The sequence below is a fragment of the Salvia hispanica genome, chromosome 2, assembly GCF_029641045.1.
Source record: "Salvia hispanica isolate PSC_SH4W2 chromosome 2, Shi_PSC_v1, whole genome shotgun sequence".
In the NCBI taxonomy this organism is placed as follows: Eukaryota; Viridiplantae; Streptophyta; class Magnoliopsida; order Lamiales; family Lamiaceae; genus Salvia; species Salvia hispanica.
In genome coordinates this window covers 58,275,870-58,295,639 of record NC_142693.1, presented here as the reverse complement: position 1 = coordinate 58,295,639, position 19,770 = coordinate 58,275,870, and the positions used below count along the sequence as shown (strand labels likewise).

At 35.6% G+C, this 19,770-nt stretch overlaps 2 protein-coding genes across 2 annotated transcripts; both read right to left on the bottom strand.

Annotated features, from left to right (window-relative positions):
- Positions 1-4,996: 4,996 nt before the first annotated feature.
- On the bottom strand, positions 4,997-6,312 carry LOC125198460 (uncharacterized). Its single transcript, XM_089065219.1, has 2 exons — positions 6,117-6,312; positions 4,997-6,063 (listed from the first exon to the last, which is right to left on the bottom strand). The coding sequence occupies exons 1-2, from the start codon at positions 6,310-6,312 to the stop codon at positions 4,997-4,999; spliced, it is 1,263 nt and encodes a 420-aa protein (XP_088921345.1).
- A 1,203-nt stretch (positions 6,313-7,515) lies between these two features.
- LOC125203156 (protein RETICULATA-RELATED 4, chloroplastic-like) lies at positions 7,516-10,929 on the bottom strand. Its single transcript, XM_048101458.2, has 8 exons — positions 10,187-10,929; positions 10,016-10,084; positions 9,107-9,238; positions 8,971-9,024; positions 8,839-8,883; positions 8,217-8,356; positions 7,910-8,035; positions 7,516-7,830 (listed from the first exon to the last, which is right to left on the bottom strand). Exons 1-8 carry the CDS (start codon positions 10,757-10,759, stop codon positions 7,794-7,796), a joined length of 1,176 nt encoding a protein of 391 aa, XP_047957415.1. The 5' UTR covers positions 10,760-10,929; the 3' UTR covers positions 7,516-7,793.
- Between the last annotated feature and the right edge of the window lie 8,841 nt (positions 10,930-19,770).

Genomic DNA, 19,770 nt, shown 5'->3' with positions numbered 1-19,770 from the left:
AGTTGGGCTCGAAACGCACGAAGCACACGGCGCGTGGCCACTACTCGTCTAGTGATGGCGGTGAAGGCAACACCTCACTTGAGGGCACGCCAACCGATACGCCAACCGATGATGCAGGGGGGTGGGTCTTCTTCCGGTACACAGCGTCGGCTGCAAGGGACCAAGGCGGCGAAGGTGGCGAGAGCGAGGGGGAGAGGGAGAGGGAGGGGGAGGGGCCGTGGCGAATCAAGCCAGGCGGGCGAGGGCTCCGGCACGGGCACGGGCTACAACAGCCTAATGTCCATGTACCTGGTCGCCACGATGGCTGACACTTCAAAAATGAATCCTCGCCAATTTGAAGCCCATATGGACGGAATTGAGCATCCGAAAGCTCAACTTGCTATTCGAGATCGATCTAACTTAGGTGCACCGCCAACTTCGGGGGATGATTCGCCGGTGGAGTAGTTTTTATAGTTTAATTTAGAGTATTTTAATTATGTATTTTTTTATTTTTTAGGATTTTAAATTATGTATTTTTTTTATTTTTTAGGCTTTTAAATTGTAATTTTTATTTTATTTAATGAAGTGCGTTTTTATTAATTGAATTTGTTGGAAATAAAAATAAAAAATGAAATTGAATGAATAGTTAAGGGATGAGATGACTAAGAGATGGTTAAGAGATGGAGGGATGCAGGTGTTGTCTCTTAGTCAAGAGATGAGCTGAAAAGTACAGTGGGGCCCATGAATAGTGAAGAGATGAGACGGTTAAGAGACGGATAAGAGACAGGGATGCGGATGGCCTTACACATTGAATGAAGAACATCTCCCTTCTCTCTGAAAACGCAATCGAAAATTAATTTATATTTTATTACAATATTTTTTCATTCAAAATCTTTCTGAAGAGCACACCATGTTATTTTATAGTGAACTACAAAAATGTCTTTGGACTATGGGGTTATCTCATAAATAGTTCCTGGACTTTAAAAATATCACCAACAGTCCCTGGATTAAGGGTTAATATCAAAAACGGTCCTTTTGCACTGTTTTGAGACGAAAATGCCCTTTTGAGGGGTTTTTGGAGGTTCGAGCAATTTGATCTTTTTACACTTTTAATATTTTAAATCTGATATTATTTCAGTTATGTACTAAATCTGATATTATTTCAAAATTATCATTCTTCTTCCCTTTTGTCATCCTTCACTTTGTTTCTTTATATCAATATTAGATTTAATTTATAAAATTAAATTTTAAATTTTGATTTTTAAATATCAATAAATTTTTTTAATTAAAACTATTAATTCATGGACACTATAAATATGAAGGAACTGGCAGCGGAAGAGGTGTTGCATGGATTAACATAATTTAGCAATTATTAATCACACCAATAAATCACATAATAATCAGATCTATTTAGCAGATTATTTAGACAAAATCTATTCGCGTAATTCTTACATGTATCATGCTCATAACTTGAATTAATCATGCTTTAAGAATATTGAAACCTAAAACATGCTTTTCTACGGAGCAGAAAAATACCTTATTAATTCTCCAAAGAATTGAAGATGGCTAGCTGTTTCTCCACGTGACGCTTTGAATACTAGACCCCAAATCTTCTCTCTGGTTCCCGAACTGTACTCCGATACCAGTGTGGGCTGATCTCACCAGAATAGTAGGACTTAAATAAAGAAGACAGAAGAAATCCTTTTGGGAATAGGAGTAGAATTCGAATTCCTCTTCAGCTAGAGGGAGTCGAAATATTCAAAAATTTCAAGTATAAAATTGTGATGATTCTGTCTCCTTTATTCTCCTATTTATATTAAGTTCCTTTTGGGCCCAGACAGGGATCTATGGAAGGTTTTGGATATGGGCTCATCCAATTTACTTTTTACTAATTAAATTGAATCCACAATTTAATATAAGTTATAATTGGAATATTACGAGCAGCCACTACAGAAGTAATATTGAACTCTCCCCATCCAAATCCGAAATTATAAGTAATCCGGGTTTCCGTTTAACTTTCATTTCCCGCGCTTAAGATAAAAATGTCCATTAATTAATTAATATCTGCTATGGACTTAATTAATTAACTTCTTATTAATTCCAAGAGTGGACTTAGCATGAAACGCTCATTTATTATTCATAGAGTAATCAAACTCCAACTAGCTAGGTTCCGAATAATAGTTTCGCGCTCCTCTTGAGGACATTATCAAACGAGACTCACCTCGCACACGATTCAATATAATAGCAATCCTAGCACCGCTAGATATTGATCACCACTACCCAATATATCAGGATCATTGGGTTACGAAAACCCGCACCATTTGATAAGTCAAAGTAATGCATAATCAATACCGTATGCTCAATGCTAATCTACATTGATTAAGAAACAAATATTTATCAAGACCTCGCCTTTCAGTAGATAGCATAAGGACAAGTCTTGCTGTTAGATCCGTTCAGTGCTATACCACACCAATGTCATCTTATTTCAGTAAGACTTAGAAATATGCGGACTGACATTGCAACCTTTCTCGATGGATAGTCAAATTCCAACTAGGTTGTGAAATTCATCTTTTTCTTTGTTTAGAACTGACCGTGTTACCTTAAAATGGACGCCGCCAACAACCGGTCTACTAAAACAAAGACTTAGACTTTGTTAAGTTAACTTATACATTTAAACATGCATTAATATCCATTAAATGTAAAACATAACAACATTATGACAAAAATAATCTGTTTTATTCATTGGAAAATAAAATAAGAGTTTTACAGTATTCAATCACTCGAAACGTGATTTCTAGTATACAAACTCTAACAAAATATTGATTAAAACTATTAATTTTTGTTATTTAATATAATATTCAGCTAAATTGAAGAAGTACAAAAATATAATATTAATAGTGATGGAAAAATAAGAGTTATTCTATTTAGCCTCCGTTCGGTTGTTATAATTGCTTGTGATAGAATATTATGAAGTTGACTAAAAATTTTATACAGAAGTATTTTTGTTGAAATTTTCTAGTAATTATGATTGTTTTCAAATTATATACGAAAATTATATTAGTCTTACATTAGATGCATATTTATTTCAAAATAAATCGTGTTATATGATCTATTTATGATTAAAGCTATTAAATATTGATTAAAACTAAGGCATTGTTATATCTTATTGATTAAATATTAGACACGGAGTATTGATTATGCTATTTGTTATTTAATAATTTTTATAATTAAAAAAATTTATTGATATTTAAAAACTGAAATTTAAAATTTAATTTTGTAAAAAATCTAATATTGAAATAAAGAAACAAAGTGAAAGATGACAAAAGGGAAGAAGAATGATAATTTTGAAATAATATCAAATTTAGTACGTAACTGAAATAATATCAGATTTAAAATGTTAAAAGTGTAAAAAGACCAAATTCCCCAAACCCCTCAAAAGGGCATTTTCATCTCGAAACAGTGCAAATGGACCGTTTTTTATATCAACTCTTAATCCAGGAACTGCTGGTGATATTTTTAAAGTCTAGGGACCATTTATAAGATAACCCCATGAGACCATTTTTATAGTTCACTCTTTTTTTTAAGAGCACACCATGTTGTTGTTAAACTATCTGTTTCAACTTTAAATTATAAAATTTCATTTGGTATAATTCAATTTGACAAGCCACATGTACACTTTTGACATATCTCAATAGTTTGATCTTTTTATTAATAGTGAATTATGAGTAAATGTTACCTGATTTTTCATCTTCGCACATAAATAGTACTTAATCTTTATTTTATATCGATTTTGGTACCCCATGACAAAAATAACCCTAGATACTCAACATATGAATTTTTTTCTTATGGAGGATATTTTGGAAATTTCAATTAAATAGAACCAAATATGTGATTTTTTTTCTTCCTTTCTTATTTCTTTTTCTTCTTCTTTAGTTTACTCTTCTTTCTTTTGAGTATTTTATCTTCCTTTCTTCTTTCTTTTTTCTCCTTAGTTTATGTTTCCTCTTTTTTCTTTTCTCTTCTTTTTCTTCTTTCTTTGTAATTGTTTTATACATACATCTAATTGCATTCATAATATAAATCAATAATAAAACACATAATTAAATTAATTATTTAAAATAATTAAATCAATTGAATATTTTTAATTAAATTGTGAATACAATTCACAATTTTAAATTTTGATTAGTTAATAATTAATATAAAATAATAATTATTATTTATTAATCACTACTAACTTTTACTATTATTACAATAATATTATTATAATAATTAAATATAATTATAACTATAATTATGATTAAGTATATTTAAATGATATTAAAAAATAATTTAATTATAAAATCAAAATATTAATATTAATATTGATTAATAATAATAGTATAAAGAGTGAGGAGAATGAGAGAAGATATTATAATATCACTTTTGGTACTAATTTTGTTAATGCCCAAAATATCCTTTATGGCACAAATGAAAAATTGAATTTGTTTAGAGGGTATTTTGGGGTGAAAAATGCATCAGGTACAAAAAATGTGATTTATAGGTACCAAAAACGATATAAAATAAAGATCATGTATTATTTATGTACGAAAGTGAAAGATCAGGTACCATTTATGTAGTTCACTCTTTTATTAATTATAATTTTTATTTCATTCTTCAATTACAACCCAATGGTTACGAACCGTATCTGAAAATGTTGATTATTGGTTATCGGAGCAATTCTATTCAACTATCAATTAGAGCATGAATAACCCTGGCCCGGATTTGGGCCGCAAGTCCCCTCCACGTCATCATTCCCTCAAATTAGGGGTTCCAGGCCACAACTCCATTAGCACCGCAGGCCACAACTCGGGCCACAACTCAGGCCACAACTATTCATCTGCACTATTCACAACATATTTTAATCGTAAAATAGAATACGTTGAACAATTAAAACTGGGAAAATTCATTGTTCAGTCGGAAAATAGAAAATTACAACATTGAAATTTAAAAATTCAAAAAAAAAAATTTAAAACATAACTCAATTGCGGTTCAAAATTTCTTCAATTAGATCCGCTTGGAGGCGTGTGTGTTGATCTTCTTGGCGCATCGCCGCTGAACGGGCCATGACATTGCGCACGTCGGGAGGAACACCTTGCACGGCCGGATCGGTGACAGTGTAGCTACTGCTGGCGCTGACGAGCGGATCGTCGCTCCAGACAGTGGCGTTGTCTCCCTCGTCCTCAACGATCATATTATGCATTATGATACATGCATACATGATGTCGGCGATTAGCGCACGGTGCCAACCACGGGCCGCTCCCTTCACTATAGCCCAACGTGATTGGAGAACTCCAAATGCGCGCTCCACATCTTTCCGAGCCGCCTCTTGCTTTTTGGCAAACAACTTCCTCCTATCCGTAGTCGGACATGTGATGGTCTTCACGAATACGGGCCATCTAGGGTAGATCCCGTCTGCCAGATAGTACCCCATAGTGTACCGACGGTGGTTGGCCGTGAACTCTACGGTAGGCGCTCGCCCGGCACACAAGTCGTTGAACAATGGAGACCCGTTCAACACATTGAGGTCGTTGTTCGACCCAGCGACTCCAAAGTATGCATGCCAGATCCACAACCGTTGGTCGGCAACGGCCTCCAACACAATCGTTGGATGTGTGCCCTTGTGCCCGCTAGTGAATGCTCCTCTCCAAGCCATTGGACAATTCTTCCACGGCCAATGCATACAGTCGATGCTGCCCAGCATCCTCGGGAAGCCGTGCCTCTCCTCGTGCATTCGCACCAATCTGCGAACATCGTCGGACGTTGGCTTTCTCAAGTATGTGTCCTTGAATGCTTCGATCACTGCCCGAAAGAATTTGGCTAGGCAAGCGCGTCCAGTATGCTCGCTCACATGGAGGTACTCATCAAACATATCTGCAGCTGTTCCGTAAGCGAGTTGGCGGAGGGCGGATGTGCATTTCTGTAAAGTCGATATACTTTGCCGCCCGACAGCATCGAAGGTTTGCATAAAGTACGCGTCACGAGCCACAACTGCGTTGACAATGCGCAAGAACACATGCCTCCGCTCCGGAACCGGCGACGGAACATCTGATCACTCCATCGAGGATCTGCAGAGAAATAATCCATGAAAAGCCGCAAACCAGCTTGTTCACGGTCTCGGTGGATATACATCCGAGTACGCGGTACCCGGTCGTGTTGCTCGTTCCACGCTTGGATAGCAGCTTGATAGCGTTCCACCTCGTTGTTGATTTCTTCTTGGTTTGCGGGCATCACCGTCTCTAACATTCGAGCCATTTGAGCTTCGATTGCTCGTTGGCCTTCACGCCGAGGCGGCATTTTTCGAATTTTATCGTGAGAGTGAGAGAAATGAAGTTGAAGTAATTTGAAAATGGATGGAAGAGTGGTATTATATATTAATTTTTGAATTTAAAAAAAAATAAAAAATTATTGAAGTTGCGGCCCGGCCCGGCCCGAACCACAAATAACGCCGGGCCGGGACTCATTGCGGCACGGCCCATGCCGATTAACGCTAGGCCGGGACGGGCCTCGGGAGCGGCCCGGGGACGCAACTGCGTCCTCGGGACCGTCCCGGGCCGTGACTCAACCTCCTCCAACGCTAAACACGGGCCGGGACTCGCGAGTTGCGGCCCGGCCCGACAGCGTTATTCATGCCCTTACTACCTCTGTTTCCCAAAATTTGCCTCACTTTGACCTGACACGAGTTTTAAGAAATACTATAATGGAAGGTGAGTTGAAAAAGTTAGTGGATTGTGAATCCTAATTTTATACTTCCTCTGTCCCATTAGAAATGCAACGTTTTCCTTTTTGGATCGTCCCACTAAAAATGCAACATTTCCTAAAATGGAAACATCACTCTCTCTACTTTTCCCTCTCTCTTACTTTATTCTCTCTTCATTAACTAACAAAACAACACTTGCATAAAATCCTGTGCCGGAAACCAAATGTTTCATATTTATTGGGACGGAGGGAGTATATTATTAGTTTTTTTATAATAAAATGTGAGTAGAAATGAGTTAGTGGAATATGGTCCACTACCAAAAATGGTAAAAAGTGAACTGGGACAAATTTTGGGGGACGGATGGAAATAGAAAAATGGAACAAATTTTCAAGGACGGAGTTAGTATTCAATAACTAATTAACCATTTAGCCACCCCTAGTTGTGTATTGTCATTCTAAAACGATTAGATGTACTATTAATAATTGAAATTCATTTCGGTTATTTTAAAGTTCTAGGCACTCAACTTAGACCATAATACAGTTCGGATAATTAAATTTCGCATTTTATGAATTAAGGAATTAAATAAAGTCATTTAAAACTACTTTTTGATATATTTTGAAATCAATCTGTCACAACTAGCCTCAGCCGTTTAAACAAGACTTAAGTTACATGAGTACAATAATTATACCTGCATATGTAGTAGAACAGTAGATTAAATATTGGGAGTCATCTCCAATTATTGATTATTGTTAGAGATAGATGCAAAAGAATGAAAGAGGAATACAGAATACAGAATACAGTTTTGGAACAGACACATTAATATTTTATTTTTTCATCTACTGAAGTCTGTCTCATATTCTGAATTGGGCTGAGAAAACAAAATAAATCTTGCAATTATACTGGAATATTTTGATAAAAAAGACATGAGCTATTCTTGCAAGAACCATACATATTTCATTCTCTTGAAAATTAACTACGCCAATCTAAGCAAAGTCCTTGTATACTCAGCCACCAAACAACTGTAGTTCAGATCATAATGGAGGCATGTATTTTCTGCCTCCGATTCTTGCTCTTGAGCCTATTGTATACCTATAAAACGAGCATAATCGACCCACCTGCATAACGATTTCCATAGTTTTTTGTTACGCTGCAGTTTACAAGAAAATGTGAGGCCAAAAGAGGCGAGATACTTACAGTAATGAGCCTAAAAACGTGTTGCCTGTTCGCACAGCGAAGCAAATTGCGCTCAAGACCAACTTGTGCTGGTGAAGCAATGGTTCTAGACAGCGTTGCTCGATAACACCAGCCAGAACCTGGTATCTGTTGAAGAAAACAAGGTGTTCGACGCATAAATATTGTGGACAAAGAAGTATTCCGTTATGATCAAAACTCAACGGGTTATCTGTCATGATCCCATATTATAGTTGTGAAGGATATAGCTTTTAAGATTATAGAATAGGAGAGAAGACGTTAAAAAAGAGTGTTTATTCTCGTGACATACCGAAGATTGCTTGATATAGACATGTAAACACCATATGCTACACTTGTTTTAATGACTGGAACGTTCTCCACACCATGTTGATCCGAGTCCTTGACAGCTTTACGAGCATTTATTAATGCATTTGTCACAACTGTACCAACCTATTATACATCATGAACGAATCATTGTTATATTCTATTTTTCTCTAACTTCTGCTGAAACCAATCAAATTAAACTAAACATAGAGGTGACGGGAAAGTTTGGTAGCACAAAACTAGTTAAAAAGCTTCCTCACTGGTACCCTCAGACAAATAATTCTTTTAGAAGCCAGTACATGAAAGAACAGAGCCAAAGTATCACAAAAATCCATTACATATCTGTCAGAGATGGTTTCACGTGTTAATAAAAAACAAAATGACAACATTCTTTACTTGACACATGTAACTATTTTAAATGTAAGGAATTTAATTAGGCAGATAGACGGAGTATACGGTGCAGAACGTTTAACTGAAAAAACAGGGAAACCTGTCTAACATCCATGGATCATAAACTTAAAACAACTTACAAGAAATGAAAGCAAAGACTATTTTATGACGAACACCAAGACTTCAACTTTTGTTGTACGAAGGACCTTGAAACTTACCAGAGATGAAGTAGTGCCAACAGCAAACAGCTTTGCACCATTCCGCTGAAAAAGTTTGACAGAATATAAGATAGAATCTAAAGTTGTTTGATTTGAATTTTATTCAACAGCAGGTAAGAGAGAGATCCTTACCACAACGCCACCCACTCTCTGCAACAATGAGAATGAGGATCCCGGCAAAGCAATCTGCATACAAGATTTAACCAAGGTGTTATCAATCAGTTCGGATTGGAGAAATATGTGCAGACGCAATAAAAAGTTAATTCACCTGAAAAGCATTGGCTGGGCAGCTGTAAAAGAACTTAGCAATGCGTCCAGCATTCTGAGCAAGAGGAGGACTCAGAGAAACAGTAGGAGCTGGAAGATAGACGAGCATAAAATCTGCTATTATAGCCATCACCTGAGGTAAAGACAATTTGACAGCGTAAGGTCGAGTCTCATCAGACTTGCCTGTTGGTAGTAAGTTTCTATCAACATAATCAAAGGCAAGTGAACAACCAACAATTATCACTAGTATATAGAGGCCGTAGGGTGTCTCCGGTGGCGCCCCTCCCACTCGCCCTTCCCATGCCACGTCAGCACTAGCCCCTCCCATTCCACTGCCACATCACTAGCCCTTCCCACTGCACTAGCCCTTCCCACTAGGACTTCCCGCAATAAAATTAATAAATTCACAATTAAAATTAAAATTTACGAAATTAAAATTTACGGAATTAAAAATTTCGATACGAGCCATATTTATAGAGTTTTTTTTATAAAAATAAAAAAATAAAAAAAAAATCGGTGGGACATCCTACCCATGCCACAGTGGCGCCCGTCAGGTAGGACGTCGACAGGAGGGGCGAGGCCATCGCAAGGGCACACGGGACGGGCGTGGGCGCCCTTCCCGCCCACTATGGCGTCAGGTCGCCCGTCCCCGACGGCGAACGGGAGGGGCGCCGTTGGAGACACCCTAAATTACTTTCTGAGCACAAACTTATTATAGAGCTATTGTTTTTGTTACAAAATCATCACAGAAAACTAATTTATGGTGACAGTAACTCTGCATACATCAGTTCAAGATAGGAATTCTTCAACAATTGATATAACATCATATGCACTATAACAAAGTGTAAATCTAAGTAAGTATTTGCAGTGAAAATGAATAACGAATAGCCATGATGTGAAACCACCATACCACATCAGCAAATACAACTTCCAGCTCATTGAAGAAGTTCTCCTTGCGACGCTGGTATTCTGCAGCAGTCTGTGTAGAAATCAAAATAACAGAGAAAACAGAACAAAAAATCAGAAATGAAATATTAAACGAAAACACACACACACACATAGTGGCAAATGCATCAAATACCTTGGTGAATAATCCAACGCCACATTCAATGCCAACTTTAGCCAAGAAGAGATCGTCAGCCAACAACCTCTCCTTGAATCCACCGAACTTCATCAACCACGACAGAAATCCATTGCATTCGAGATCGAAATACCTCACAATAATCGATCCAGGTATCCTGCCGTCCTCCACCGCAGCTTTCATGTCGAGCGGCAAGCTCTCGAGGCTCCTCCCGGCCTCAGCCAGCGCCATCAGCGCCTCCTTCCTGTTCCTCCTCTTGTTGCTATCGCCTTCGCCGCCGTCATTGTCATCTCCCCCTCCGCCGCCGCCGCCGCCTCCGAGCCTGCCTCCGTCGTCTCCGCCGTCGCCTCCGGTGACCAATTTGACATTGATCTCACTGTTGGTTGCGGCGGCATTTCGGAACAGTGAATGCTTTTGAGGAAACAGGATGAGAGAGAGCGATCTCGGATTTTTCGAGCTCAAGGAGAGGGAAGGAGTAGGTAGTGAGAGAGGATTGGGATTGGTGCGGTGGTGGAAGGAGAATGACGGCGGCGACGGTGATGAAATGAGCCCGATTGTGTTGGCCATCGACATTGCAGGAGGCTCTCTCTCTCTCTCTCTCTCTCTCTCTAGGCTTGATTGTGTTATTCCCTCTCTGCTGTGCCTGTATGTGTGGGATATTTATTGGAGCGGAGGTGGCGGTGGCGGAGGTGGTAGCAGTGGCGGAGTCTCCATTGTTGCGGTTTTTGACTAGCGTTAATTTAGGTTGGGTAGGTTCAAACGCTCCTAATATTTGTACCCTGTGTCTAGTGTACCTGCGCCACTTTCTAATTTTTTTAATTTTTTAAATAGTCCTATATAAAATCATGTTTCATTTAAAATATGCAATATATATCAATGTTGTCTAGTAAGACATCAACACTTATAAATCTGAAGTGATTCTACTAAAGTCAACAACATTCAATTTAGGTTTTAAAGTTAAACAATGTCCTAATATTGGAAAAAGTTTTTCCAGCATGTACCTAAAAATTTAAAGGGTAGTATTTCTCTTATATAATCAATCTTTGAATAAAGTGTCACAAATAAACCGAGTAAAATATATGAAGTTTAGAGATCCTAAGTTTGGCGAGCAAAGCGTGATGTGGATTATTTCCTCTTTAACATATGATGTTTTAGAAAGTCGATGTAAAATTAGCTAAAAAGCGAAATATTAATCAAATTTAGCATAATATTTAATAGTTTCTTTCTATGCATTTAATTTTTCGCTTATGTAGAGATTATTAAAAAAAAGAGCATACAATTTGATCATATGCATATAGATATAGTACCGAGCATGTCAACAAAATCAATCAATACATAGATTATATTCTTTCTGCACATTTGACGAATATTAGTATTCATTACTCTTCTTGGAATTTTGGGTGTTTATTTTTAGATTTCAGTAAATTTCAAGCTTAAATTATTCATCTCTCACACTAGTATCTCGAATTTCAATTTGGTAACATTTATAAAATTTCAACCACAATCATAATCTTTCAACAAATCATTTTTTTAAATATTCAATTTCATATGTTTATTTAAATTACAATATTTATAAAATGAAAATAAATAATTTAAAAATTCAGAATTTACGTAACTAAAATTTAGAAAATTACATAATTAAAAAATAAAAATTTATACGTATAATGCAAATAGAAAAACTACACAATTGATATTAGTTGAAGTGATCGAATCTCTGCAGTAAGATCGTATTGGGTTGGTCAAAAATTCATTTTCGCAAAGAAAACTCTGAGTTTGAAATTCTCGAAATTGAGGCGATGCACCTCGGATGGGTTGGCATGGGAGTCGTCAAGCTAGATTTGGCTTCAACATAGGCAAAATTAGTTGTGTTTTTTCCTTCATCTTTAATTATGATGGTGTGATGAGTAATACATGTATACATGATGTCGACAATGCATGATTCGTACCACAGGCCTTTTGCAATCATCCAACAAGAGTACATTGAAAATGCGTCAGCATCATTTCGTGTTGCCTCTTGCCATGTACTCCCTCCGTCCCAGTTTAAGAGTCTTGTTTTGCTATTTTCGTCCGTCCCAGTTTAAGAGTCTCATTTAGAATTTACCATATTTGGATATAAAATTTAGCCTCATTGTTGATGAAATTTACAACCATTACTTTCATAAAAAAATAACAAAACAAATCCTAAACATACAAAAAGTCAAAAAAGGGTCTCGCTTTCCACCACATCACTTCAATGATTACACACTCCAACAACCACTACCTCACTTCAATGATTACACACTCCAACAACCACTACCTTACTTCAATGATTACATACTCCAAGTCTCCAACTATTTCTTAAAACTCGTGCCCTAACTAAATTAAACTCCTAAACTGGGACGGAGGGAGTAACAAACAATGTGCTCTTTAGGTCAATTGGACACATAAATTTGGCGAACACCTGAAACTTTGGATATATATATCATCGGCCAAATAATAGCCCATGTTGCAGAGTTAATGATTGAGTGTGAATTTGATTGATGGTGTCATGCCAACGCATACTTTGTTAAAGATAGACGAGTGGTTCGTGGTGTTGATTGTCATTGTTCAATGCGTACACACCGAAAGAGTGCATGACAAATCCATAAAACTTGGTCAACAACTACTCGGAAGAGTGATCGTCAATTGCATGTCCTTGTATTCGCTAGTGAGTGCGTCTCTCTATGTCATAGGCCAATTTTTTCGTAACTAGTGCATACAATCGATGCTAGCTAGCTAGCATTATAGGTAGTGGCTGATCCAGGGGGCAAGAGGGGGAGACCGCCCCTCCCGACGATCTGCTACCATAGACTCGAACGTGATTTTTCCATTGTCGCCCCCTCTAATAGCTTCTGACGTCGCCCCTCTCCCTCTGTTAGCTTCCGATAAATTTTATTTCGCCCCTTCCGTTTTAAGATCCTGGATCCACCACTGAATATAGGGAAGTGTGAAATCTCTAGTGCATATTCATTAATCATTAGGTGTCTTGCACCGTTGATCTTCTTGAATATGCGTCGTGGAATGCTTCAATGAGCTTGCGAGAAAATCATTTGAGGTATCCCCGCCCCACTGTGTCAGCAACGTATATACATGTACTCATCAAAATAGGGTGGAGACCAACTAAACGCAAGTTGTCAAGTCGCTATTGTATATTTTTGCTACGTCAAGCGTCCATGCAGCCACATTATCTGTTCGCTGCTAGAAACATGCATCACGTCCTACCAACGTGTTAGCTATGCACATGAAAAACAATATGTGCATATAGAATCGGCATTGAAACACAGTTGCACCCATCGTGGCTCGCCGAAGAAATAATCCTACACATGTCGTCATTTTAATGCTCTCAATGCATGTACGTCCTCGGTACATGAGGCATCCGATCCGCGGAGCGACAAAACCGTTCTTTCTAAGTACTCTTTCTATGTATTTACCCTAGAATAACAATTAGTGACCTTACCCAGCCGCTTTGGTGACAAAAAAGTATAATCTGCAAGAAGAATAACTAAAAGAGATAAGGTTCACAAGCTCAATAGTATAATCACATATTATAATGTAATTCTCAAAACTCGAATGATGTATAGTCATCATATATGAATAGTTATAGTTACTTTACCAATTTGGAAGATTCAATTGGTTTTGTCCAATTCACATAAATATTAATAAATATTAACTCATAAAATATGGACTATTTTATAAATTCACATAGCCAAAACTAACATTCATGTATCTATTTTAACACACCAAGTGTCACATAGTCCACATGAGTTCAATTGTTCAACAATCCTCAACCTACACCATAATATTAAGCCTAACTACCAATATCACACATTATCAAATTGTAAGCAGTCTACTTATCATTTTTTATCTTCAATTCATTTTCTTTAGCAGTTACAAACGGATTCACATATCACATGTGGTTTGTATAACTTCCATATTATTATGTCATAAAACATTACTTAACCCATTCATTATCAACGTGATTCAGAAGATATGTATATCACAAGTTACTTTGTATGAACTCGTTTAATCATAGAATAATATACCAAGTAAATTTTTTAATTATACCACGTAGGTCTACATGTCAAGTTAAAAAAATCGAAAAACTTGCAACAAGGATGGCATAAGCATTTGAGGAATATTTAGATACAATTAGTCCTTAATATATATATTCCCCATCCTATCCTCCTTAAAAATATGAACTACTTTTATTTTAGGTCATCTCCTGAAATTATTATTTTCTATTAAGGAAATCTTTATCTCTCTTTCTAATGATGTTAAAACTATTCTCCACGGCCAATAGTTTAATTATTTTTTCTTTCTTATATCTATCTTATTTTACCAATTAAACATTGAAACTTTTGCATTTTCAAAATTTCATTTAAGGGATTGTTATAGTAATTCTTAACATTCACTCCACTTGTTATGATAATGATTCTAATTTAAATTTATCTCAAATTTTCTTCTAGTATTATTTTCCTTTATACTATTTCTTACCCCCTCCGTTCCATAGTAATGGAGGCGTTTTTTTTCGGCACGGAGATTAAGAAAAATTGTGTTAGGTGAGTTAAGTAAAGGGAGAAAAAGTGAAAAATGAAAAAGGTAGAAAGATGAAGAGAGAGAAAAGTAAGAGGGAGTAAAGTAGGTGTGAAAAAATGTGTTGACTTTTACTAAAAAGGGAAATGACTCTATTACTATGGAACGTACCAAAATGGCAAAATAACTCTATTACTATGGAACGGAGGGAGTAATATTTATCTAACTAAACCGAGACTCCTAATCGCGGATGTAAGGAATATTTTCTTTTGTTGTACTCCTGCGTACTTCTTTTCTTTTGCAATTCTGTTTTCTTTTCTTACAATTTGTTCTGTTTTTTTTTTTTTTTTTTTTCTAATGTTGAATAAAGACTATATAAAGAAAACTGAAACTTCATGCGGTGTGTTAATAGTATGAAGGGGGCATAAATGTTAAGAATTAGAAACAATAAAATTTTGATTGTATATAAAATAAATCAAAAACTAATATTAATATAAACATAAACTGTAATTTTGGCTTGGATTTGGTCATTATGAACCTTATTGATCTTCAAAACCAAGCACCACTAGCTCTAATAAAAACCAATTTCCAGTATATTAGTACTCCATTATCCAATCAATTGCCACAAATTTACTAAAGAAGCCTAATTAGACACTTCTTTTTTGAATTCAACATAAAAAGCTAGTAGTAATTAATAAGGCATGGGGAAAATGGGACATAGAAAACTCCGTCAGATATATAAGTGAGACATTTGTTATTCAAGGAATTACGTGTCTACTTCGTTTGCTCTTTCTGTTGGGTGTATTACTTTTGTTGTTTTATTTTAGGTCTATGATTCCCATCTGCCCTTACAACTTTATTCTAATTCAAGACTGCGATGAACTTCTAGAAGAATGATGTTTAATTTGGGTGATGCAAAGCTCAACTTTTTATGTCCTTGCAATTTGAGTCAAATGAGGTGATGTGAGAGATTGTGAAAGGCCACCCTAAGTTCTGTTGTGATGTTCATTGTGGTCCAAAGAGAATGAAGTCTCCGCCTCCTACCAATACCCGAGTATCAGCGCAAGCACCAAATATAACCTCACTCTCGAGTTGAGGATACGGGATCGAGTGATGGTCTTTCCATTGGTAAAAACGGTAAAACGGAAGGTCGGAGGAAGATGAGGTGACAATGAGTAGTGGAATTAAGGGTTCGGATTTTATGGACAATGTGGCCGATAAAATGGATTCAATAAGTTGTGCGATGTTGGCCAGCATGTACTATAAAGCGTTGTCCAAGACATGAGCAATATATTCAGCAAAAGTACGAAAGCTTTGTCGACCAACTTGACACCATTTAGGATTAAGTGATTTCTAATTTTTTAATTCTATTATTTTATGGTTTTATTTGTATAACTTTAAGTTTTCAATAATGTACTTTGTTTTTTAACTTTAAAATATCAAATTTAAATAAATATACTCCATGACATTAGAGAAGTAAATAATGTCTAGTTTGTTTGTGATAAGTGGACTGTGGGTACTTGTGAAACTCTATTAGTGTCCATTAAAAATTAATTGTAATACTAATATTCAATAATACATGAAAATTCAATAAAATAAATTATCACCCGAAAACATTGGATTCAACTTCCGAAGACCTGGGGAGTGGACCCATTGTCACTGTCGGTTTTAAATTATTTATTTAAAAGTTTTATCGTACCTCCAATTCCTTAATTAATTTATACGCCACACCAATCTGTCACATTCTAAAAAAAATCTCAACATATATTACTAGGTATCTAGCCCAGCAATCCTCCTAATCAAATCCTAATAAATGTCTCTTTGTGACCAAATAATTGTTCTCCCACTAGCTAGATCACACATGGGAATTTATTATATTTAGCCAGCGAATAACAATAGTATTAAATTCTGATAGTGATGATTGCAATATAATTTTATTAAGGGATGATTGTTGTATTGGTAATTAACTTTTTATTACTTGTATATCGTTGTATAAATACCGAACAATCAAATTTATTTTGTAATTACAATCGTCCAAATTTAATAGCAAGTCAAACTTTCAATGTAAACAAAGAAATGTACTGTGGTTCCAAAATGTACAAAGAAATCAAATGAAGATATATAAGCATAATCCAGATACTCATTAGTCATTGCATTAATTCAAATTAGTTATGTACTCTTTGTTTAACAGGTTGCAGTAAAATCTTTACTTTCAAGATTAATGTGAGGAATTTATGGCTCGAGTATGTGCAGTATTTTTTAATTTAATTAAGGGATGATTGCTGTTTAAATAAGAATTTTATATTGATTTAACTCATTTTATTTTGAGTGTTAATTAAAATAATATTGATTTATCTGAAACACTTTGGTTTTGTTGTCATATCATATTAGTTTTGATTTTAACATTTGTGAATAAATTAAAAGGTCATAATTTTATATTCCAATTTCATAAATACATTGACAAGAGGTAAATGAAAAATTACGATTTAAGTACATGTAATTAAAGAATTATATTGTAGTAGTAGAATTTATAGAAAGGAGTTCTAAATGATTGCACTGGGCCTATGCCTGATTTTGAAGATCATCACAAACCCATACGAATTCCAGTCATTAAATTTTTTACTACTATAAATTACTATCTATATTAGTCAATTTTTGAATTTTTGGAGCGAAGTGGTCTTCAACTTGTTTTTTCTATCCCACCTCAATTTTATACTTCAAATCACAAAATTGAATAAATAATTTAATTATAAAGTGTTTACGCATGACCAATCTTATCTTAGCCCTACCCCATAATATATACAGACACACTGACACACATGCGTTGGTAGGAAAGAATCACGATGCCGTGTATATATAGTCCATGTGTTAATTGTTATGCATTTTATGAAAATGTTATTACGTCACAAAGTTTATCATCCAATCAATAAAGTTTCACAACCTTATAAACTAGCAACGGACTAAACAACCCATTGAATTTAATCGTTGCAGCGTTTAGGAAAAGTCATCTAATCTTTGGATTGACAAATGACATCGATGTTGCAAAAAATTCGCAATTAGAAACGTCTTTCATATTGGGCAACAAAAAATGCCTCGAGAATTATGTGGAGGTCGATGATTTTTTTGCAAACTAAGTTTGACATCTCGAGTAGTAGTAATAATTAATATCTAAGTGAGGTCGATAGTTCAATTATCGGTTAATTAATAACCGATGAACTGTTTACCCATTCTTAATATTTTAAAATATCTACAACTATAAATATTGGTTACGACACGAGTTTTAAAAATTAAAGAAAAATGAGTTGAATAAGTTAGTGGAATATGAGTTCCACTTATATACAGAGATATTGATCCCTAAAATCATAAACTTTGCCATTTATTTTCCACGAACTTTAAAATTGATCTATAATATCATAAACTTTACACTTTGTTTGGTATTTCTCAAACTGCCTCAAATAAGATATTTTCTTCAAAATTTTGTTTTATGTTGGCAACAGTATGTTTTATGATATTTTAAAGAGTAAAGGCCAAAATTGGTCCTGAACATATGGTCATTTTACCTTTTAGGTCCTAAACTTTATCTTTTTGATTTTTTGGTCCTGCAAATATGGAAATTTGATCATTTTGGTCCTGCACATATGGAAATTTGATCATTTTGGTCCTCCCGTCAATAATTCCGTTAAAAACTAACGGTCAACGGGTTTAATCCCGATTTTGACCAAATTAAACTCTTAATTCTGATTTTTAAGTCACTAATTAATCTCCTAATTATTTTAACAAATATCCATTTAAAATTAAAAATAAATCTTGGGTGAATTTTTGAGAGATTTGAGATCGGTTTCGTGGATGAGAGGATCGCAATCGACCGAATAAACCTCAGAATTCTTCGTGTTTCTCTGCTAAAAGCGCTATTTTCAGCGCTGTATGGGAGCGAATCAACTTAAATTGCTATGGATTCTGCTTTTTTTTAGGTGTATGGGATGCGGATTCATTTCTTTTGAAGTTTTTTCGAGAGGTTCAACTCTGTTAACATCCAAGTTGAAGACCAAGGTAATTTGTTGGGATAATATTAGAAAATTGGCGTATGATTTACATTTTGTGTGCGTAACGAATTTTTTTTGGTTGCATGTTGTTGCAGATTTGGAGGACTCCGGCTTTACTGATATTTATCAGATTTTATCGGCAGAGGTTGTAGGTTTCAGTGGAGGAGAAAACGTAATGGTGATTTTTCTTTCCTTCGTCTCCCTCTCTCTCTCTCTATCTCTCTCTTTTGGAACGTGGTATTCAAATCGTTTCAGCTTCATCCATTGTCAGTTTCTTCATGTTTGATTCAAAAGCTCTATCTTTTTTGCCCAAATTTCTTGGTCTTCACAATTCAAATTTCGTAAATCTCCAACAATGTTTTTTTTTTTCTGAAAAATTTCCTCTTTCTGAAAGTTTTGACCAAAAAATCCAAGAGCTATTTTTTATGAAAAATTGTTGTTTCTTCCTTTTATATGCATCAACAATTTTCCTCACCACATCGAGCAAATCAGCCCAAAAATGTTATAAAGCGCAACAGAGTGCTCTGCTCCTGACATTATCTTTTTCCAAAATCGGGATTAAACCCGTTGACTGTTAGTTTTTAACGGAACTATTGACGGAGGACCAAAATGATCAAATTTCCATGTGTGCAGGACCAAAAAATCCAAAAGATAAAGTTTAGGACCAAAATGGTAAAATAGTCATATGTTCAGGATAAATTTTGGCCTTTACTCTATTTCAAACTACTACTTTTTAAGTTCATAACAAGTAGGATAAAAAGTCACATTGAAAACTATATTGATTTAGAGCATCCGTATCGGTGCTCTCTGCGGAGGACGGCGTCCATGCCGCTGGCGCGACAACCCCTTGTCTGCCGCTCCCACGGCATTGCTCGATGCATCGGGCACATCTGTGTTGCTGAGCAAGCGACGTGGCGCGTTTCTATTCGCCAACGGATTAGCCGTTGGATTTTCTATTTTTTTTTAAATTGAAAATAATAGCAAAAATTA

Coding starts and splice junctions, on each gene's coding strand:
- LOC125198460 (XM_089065219.1), bottom strand. CDS start 6,312: ATGCCGCCTCGGCGTGAAGGCCAACGAGCAATCGAAGCTCAAATGGCT. Junction 6,064..6,116: donor CCGAGACCGTGAACAAGCTG/GTTTGCGGCTTT, acceptor TGGAGTGATCAG/ATGTTCCGTCGCCGGTTCCG.
- LOC125203156 (XM_048101458.2), bottom strand. CDS start 10,759: ATGTCGATGGCCAACACAATCGGGCTCATTTCATCACCGTCGCCGCCG. Junction 10,085..10,186: donor GCGTTGGATTATTCACCAAG/GTATTTGATGCA, acceptor ATTTCTACACAG/ACTGCTGCAGAATACCAGCG. Junction 7,831..7,909: donor ACGTTTTTAGGCTCATTACT/GTAAGTATCTCG, acceptor ATCGTTATGCAG/GTGGGTCGATTATGCTCGTT.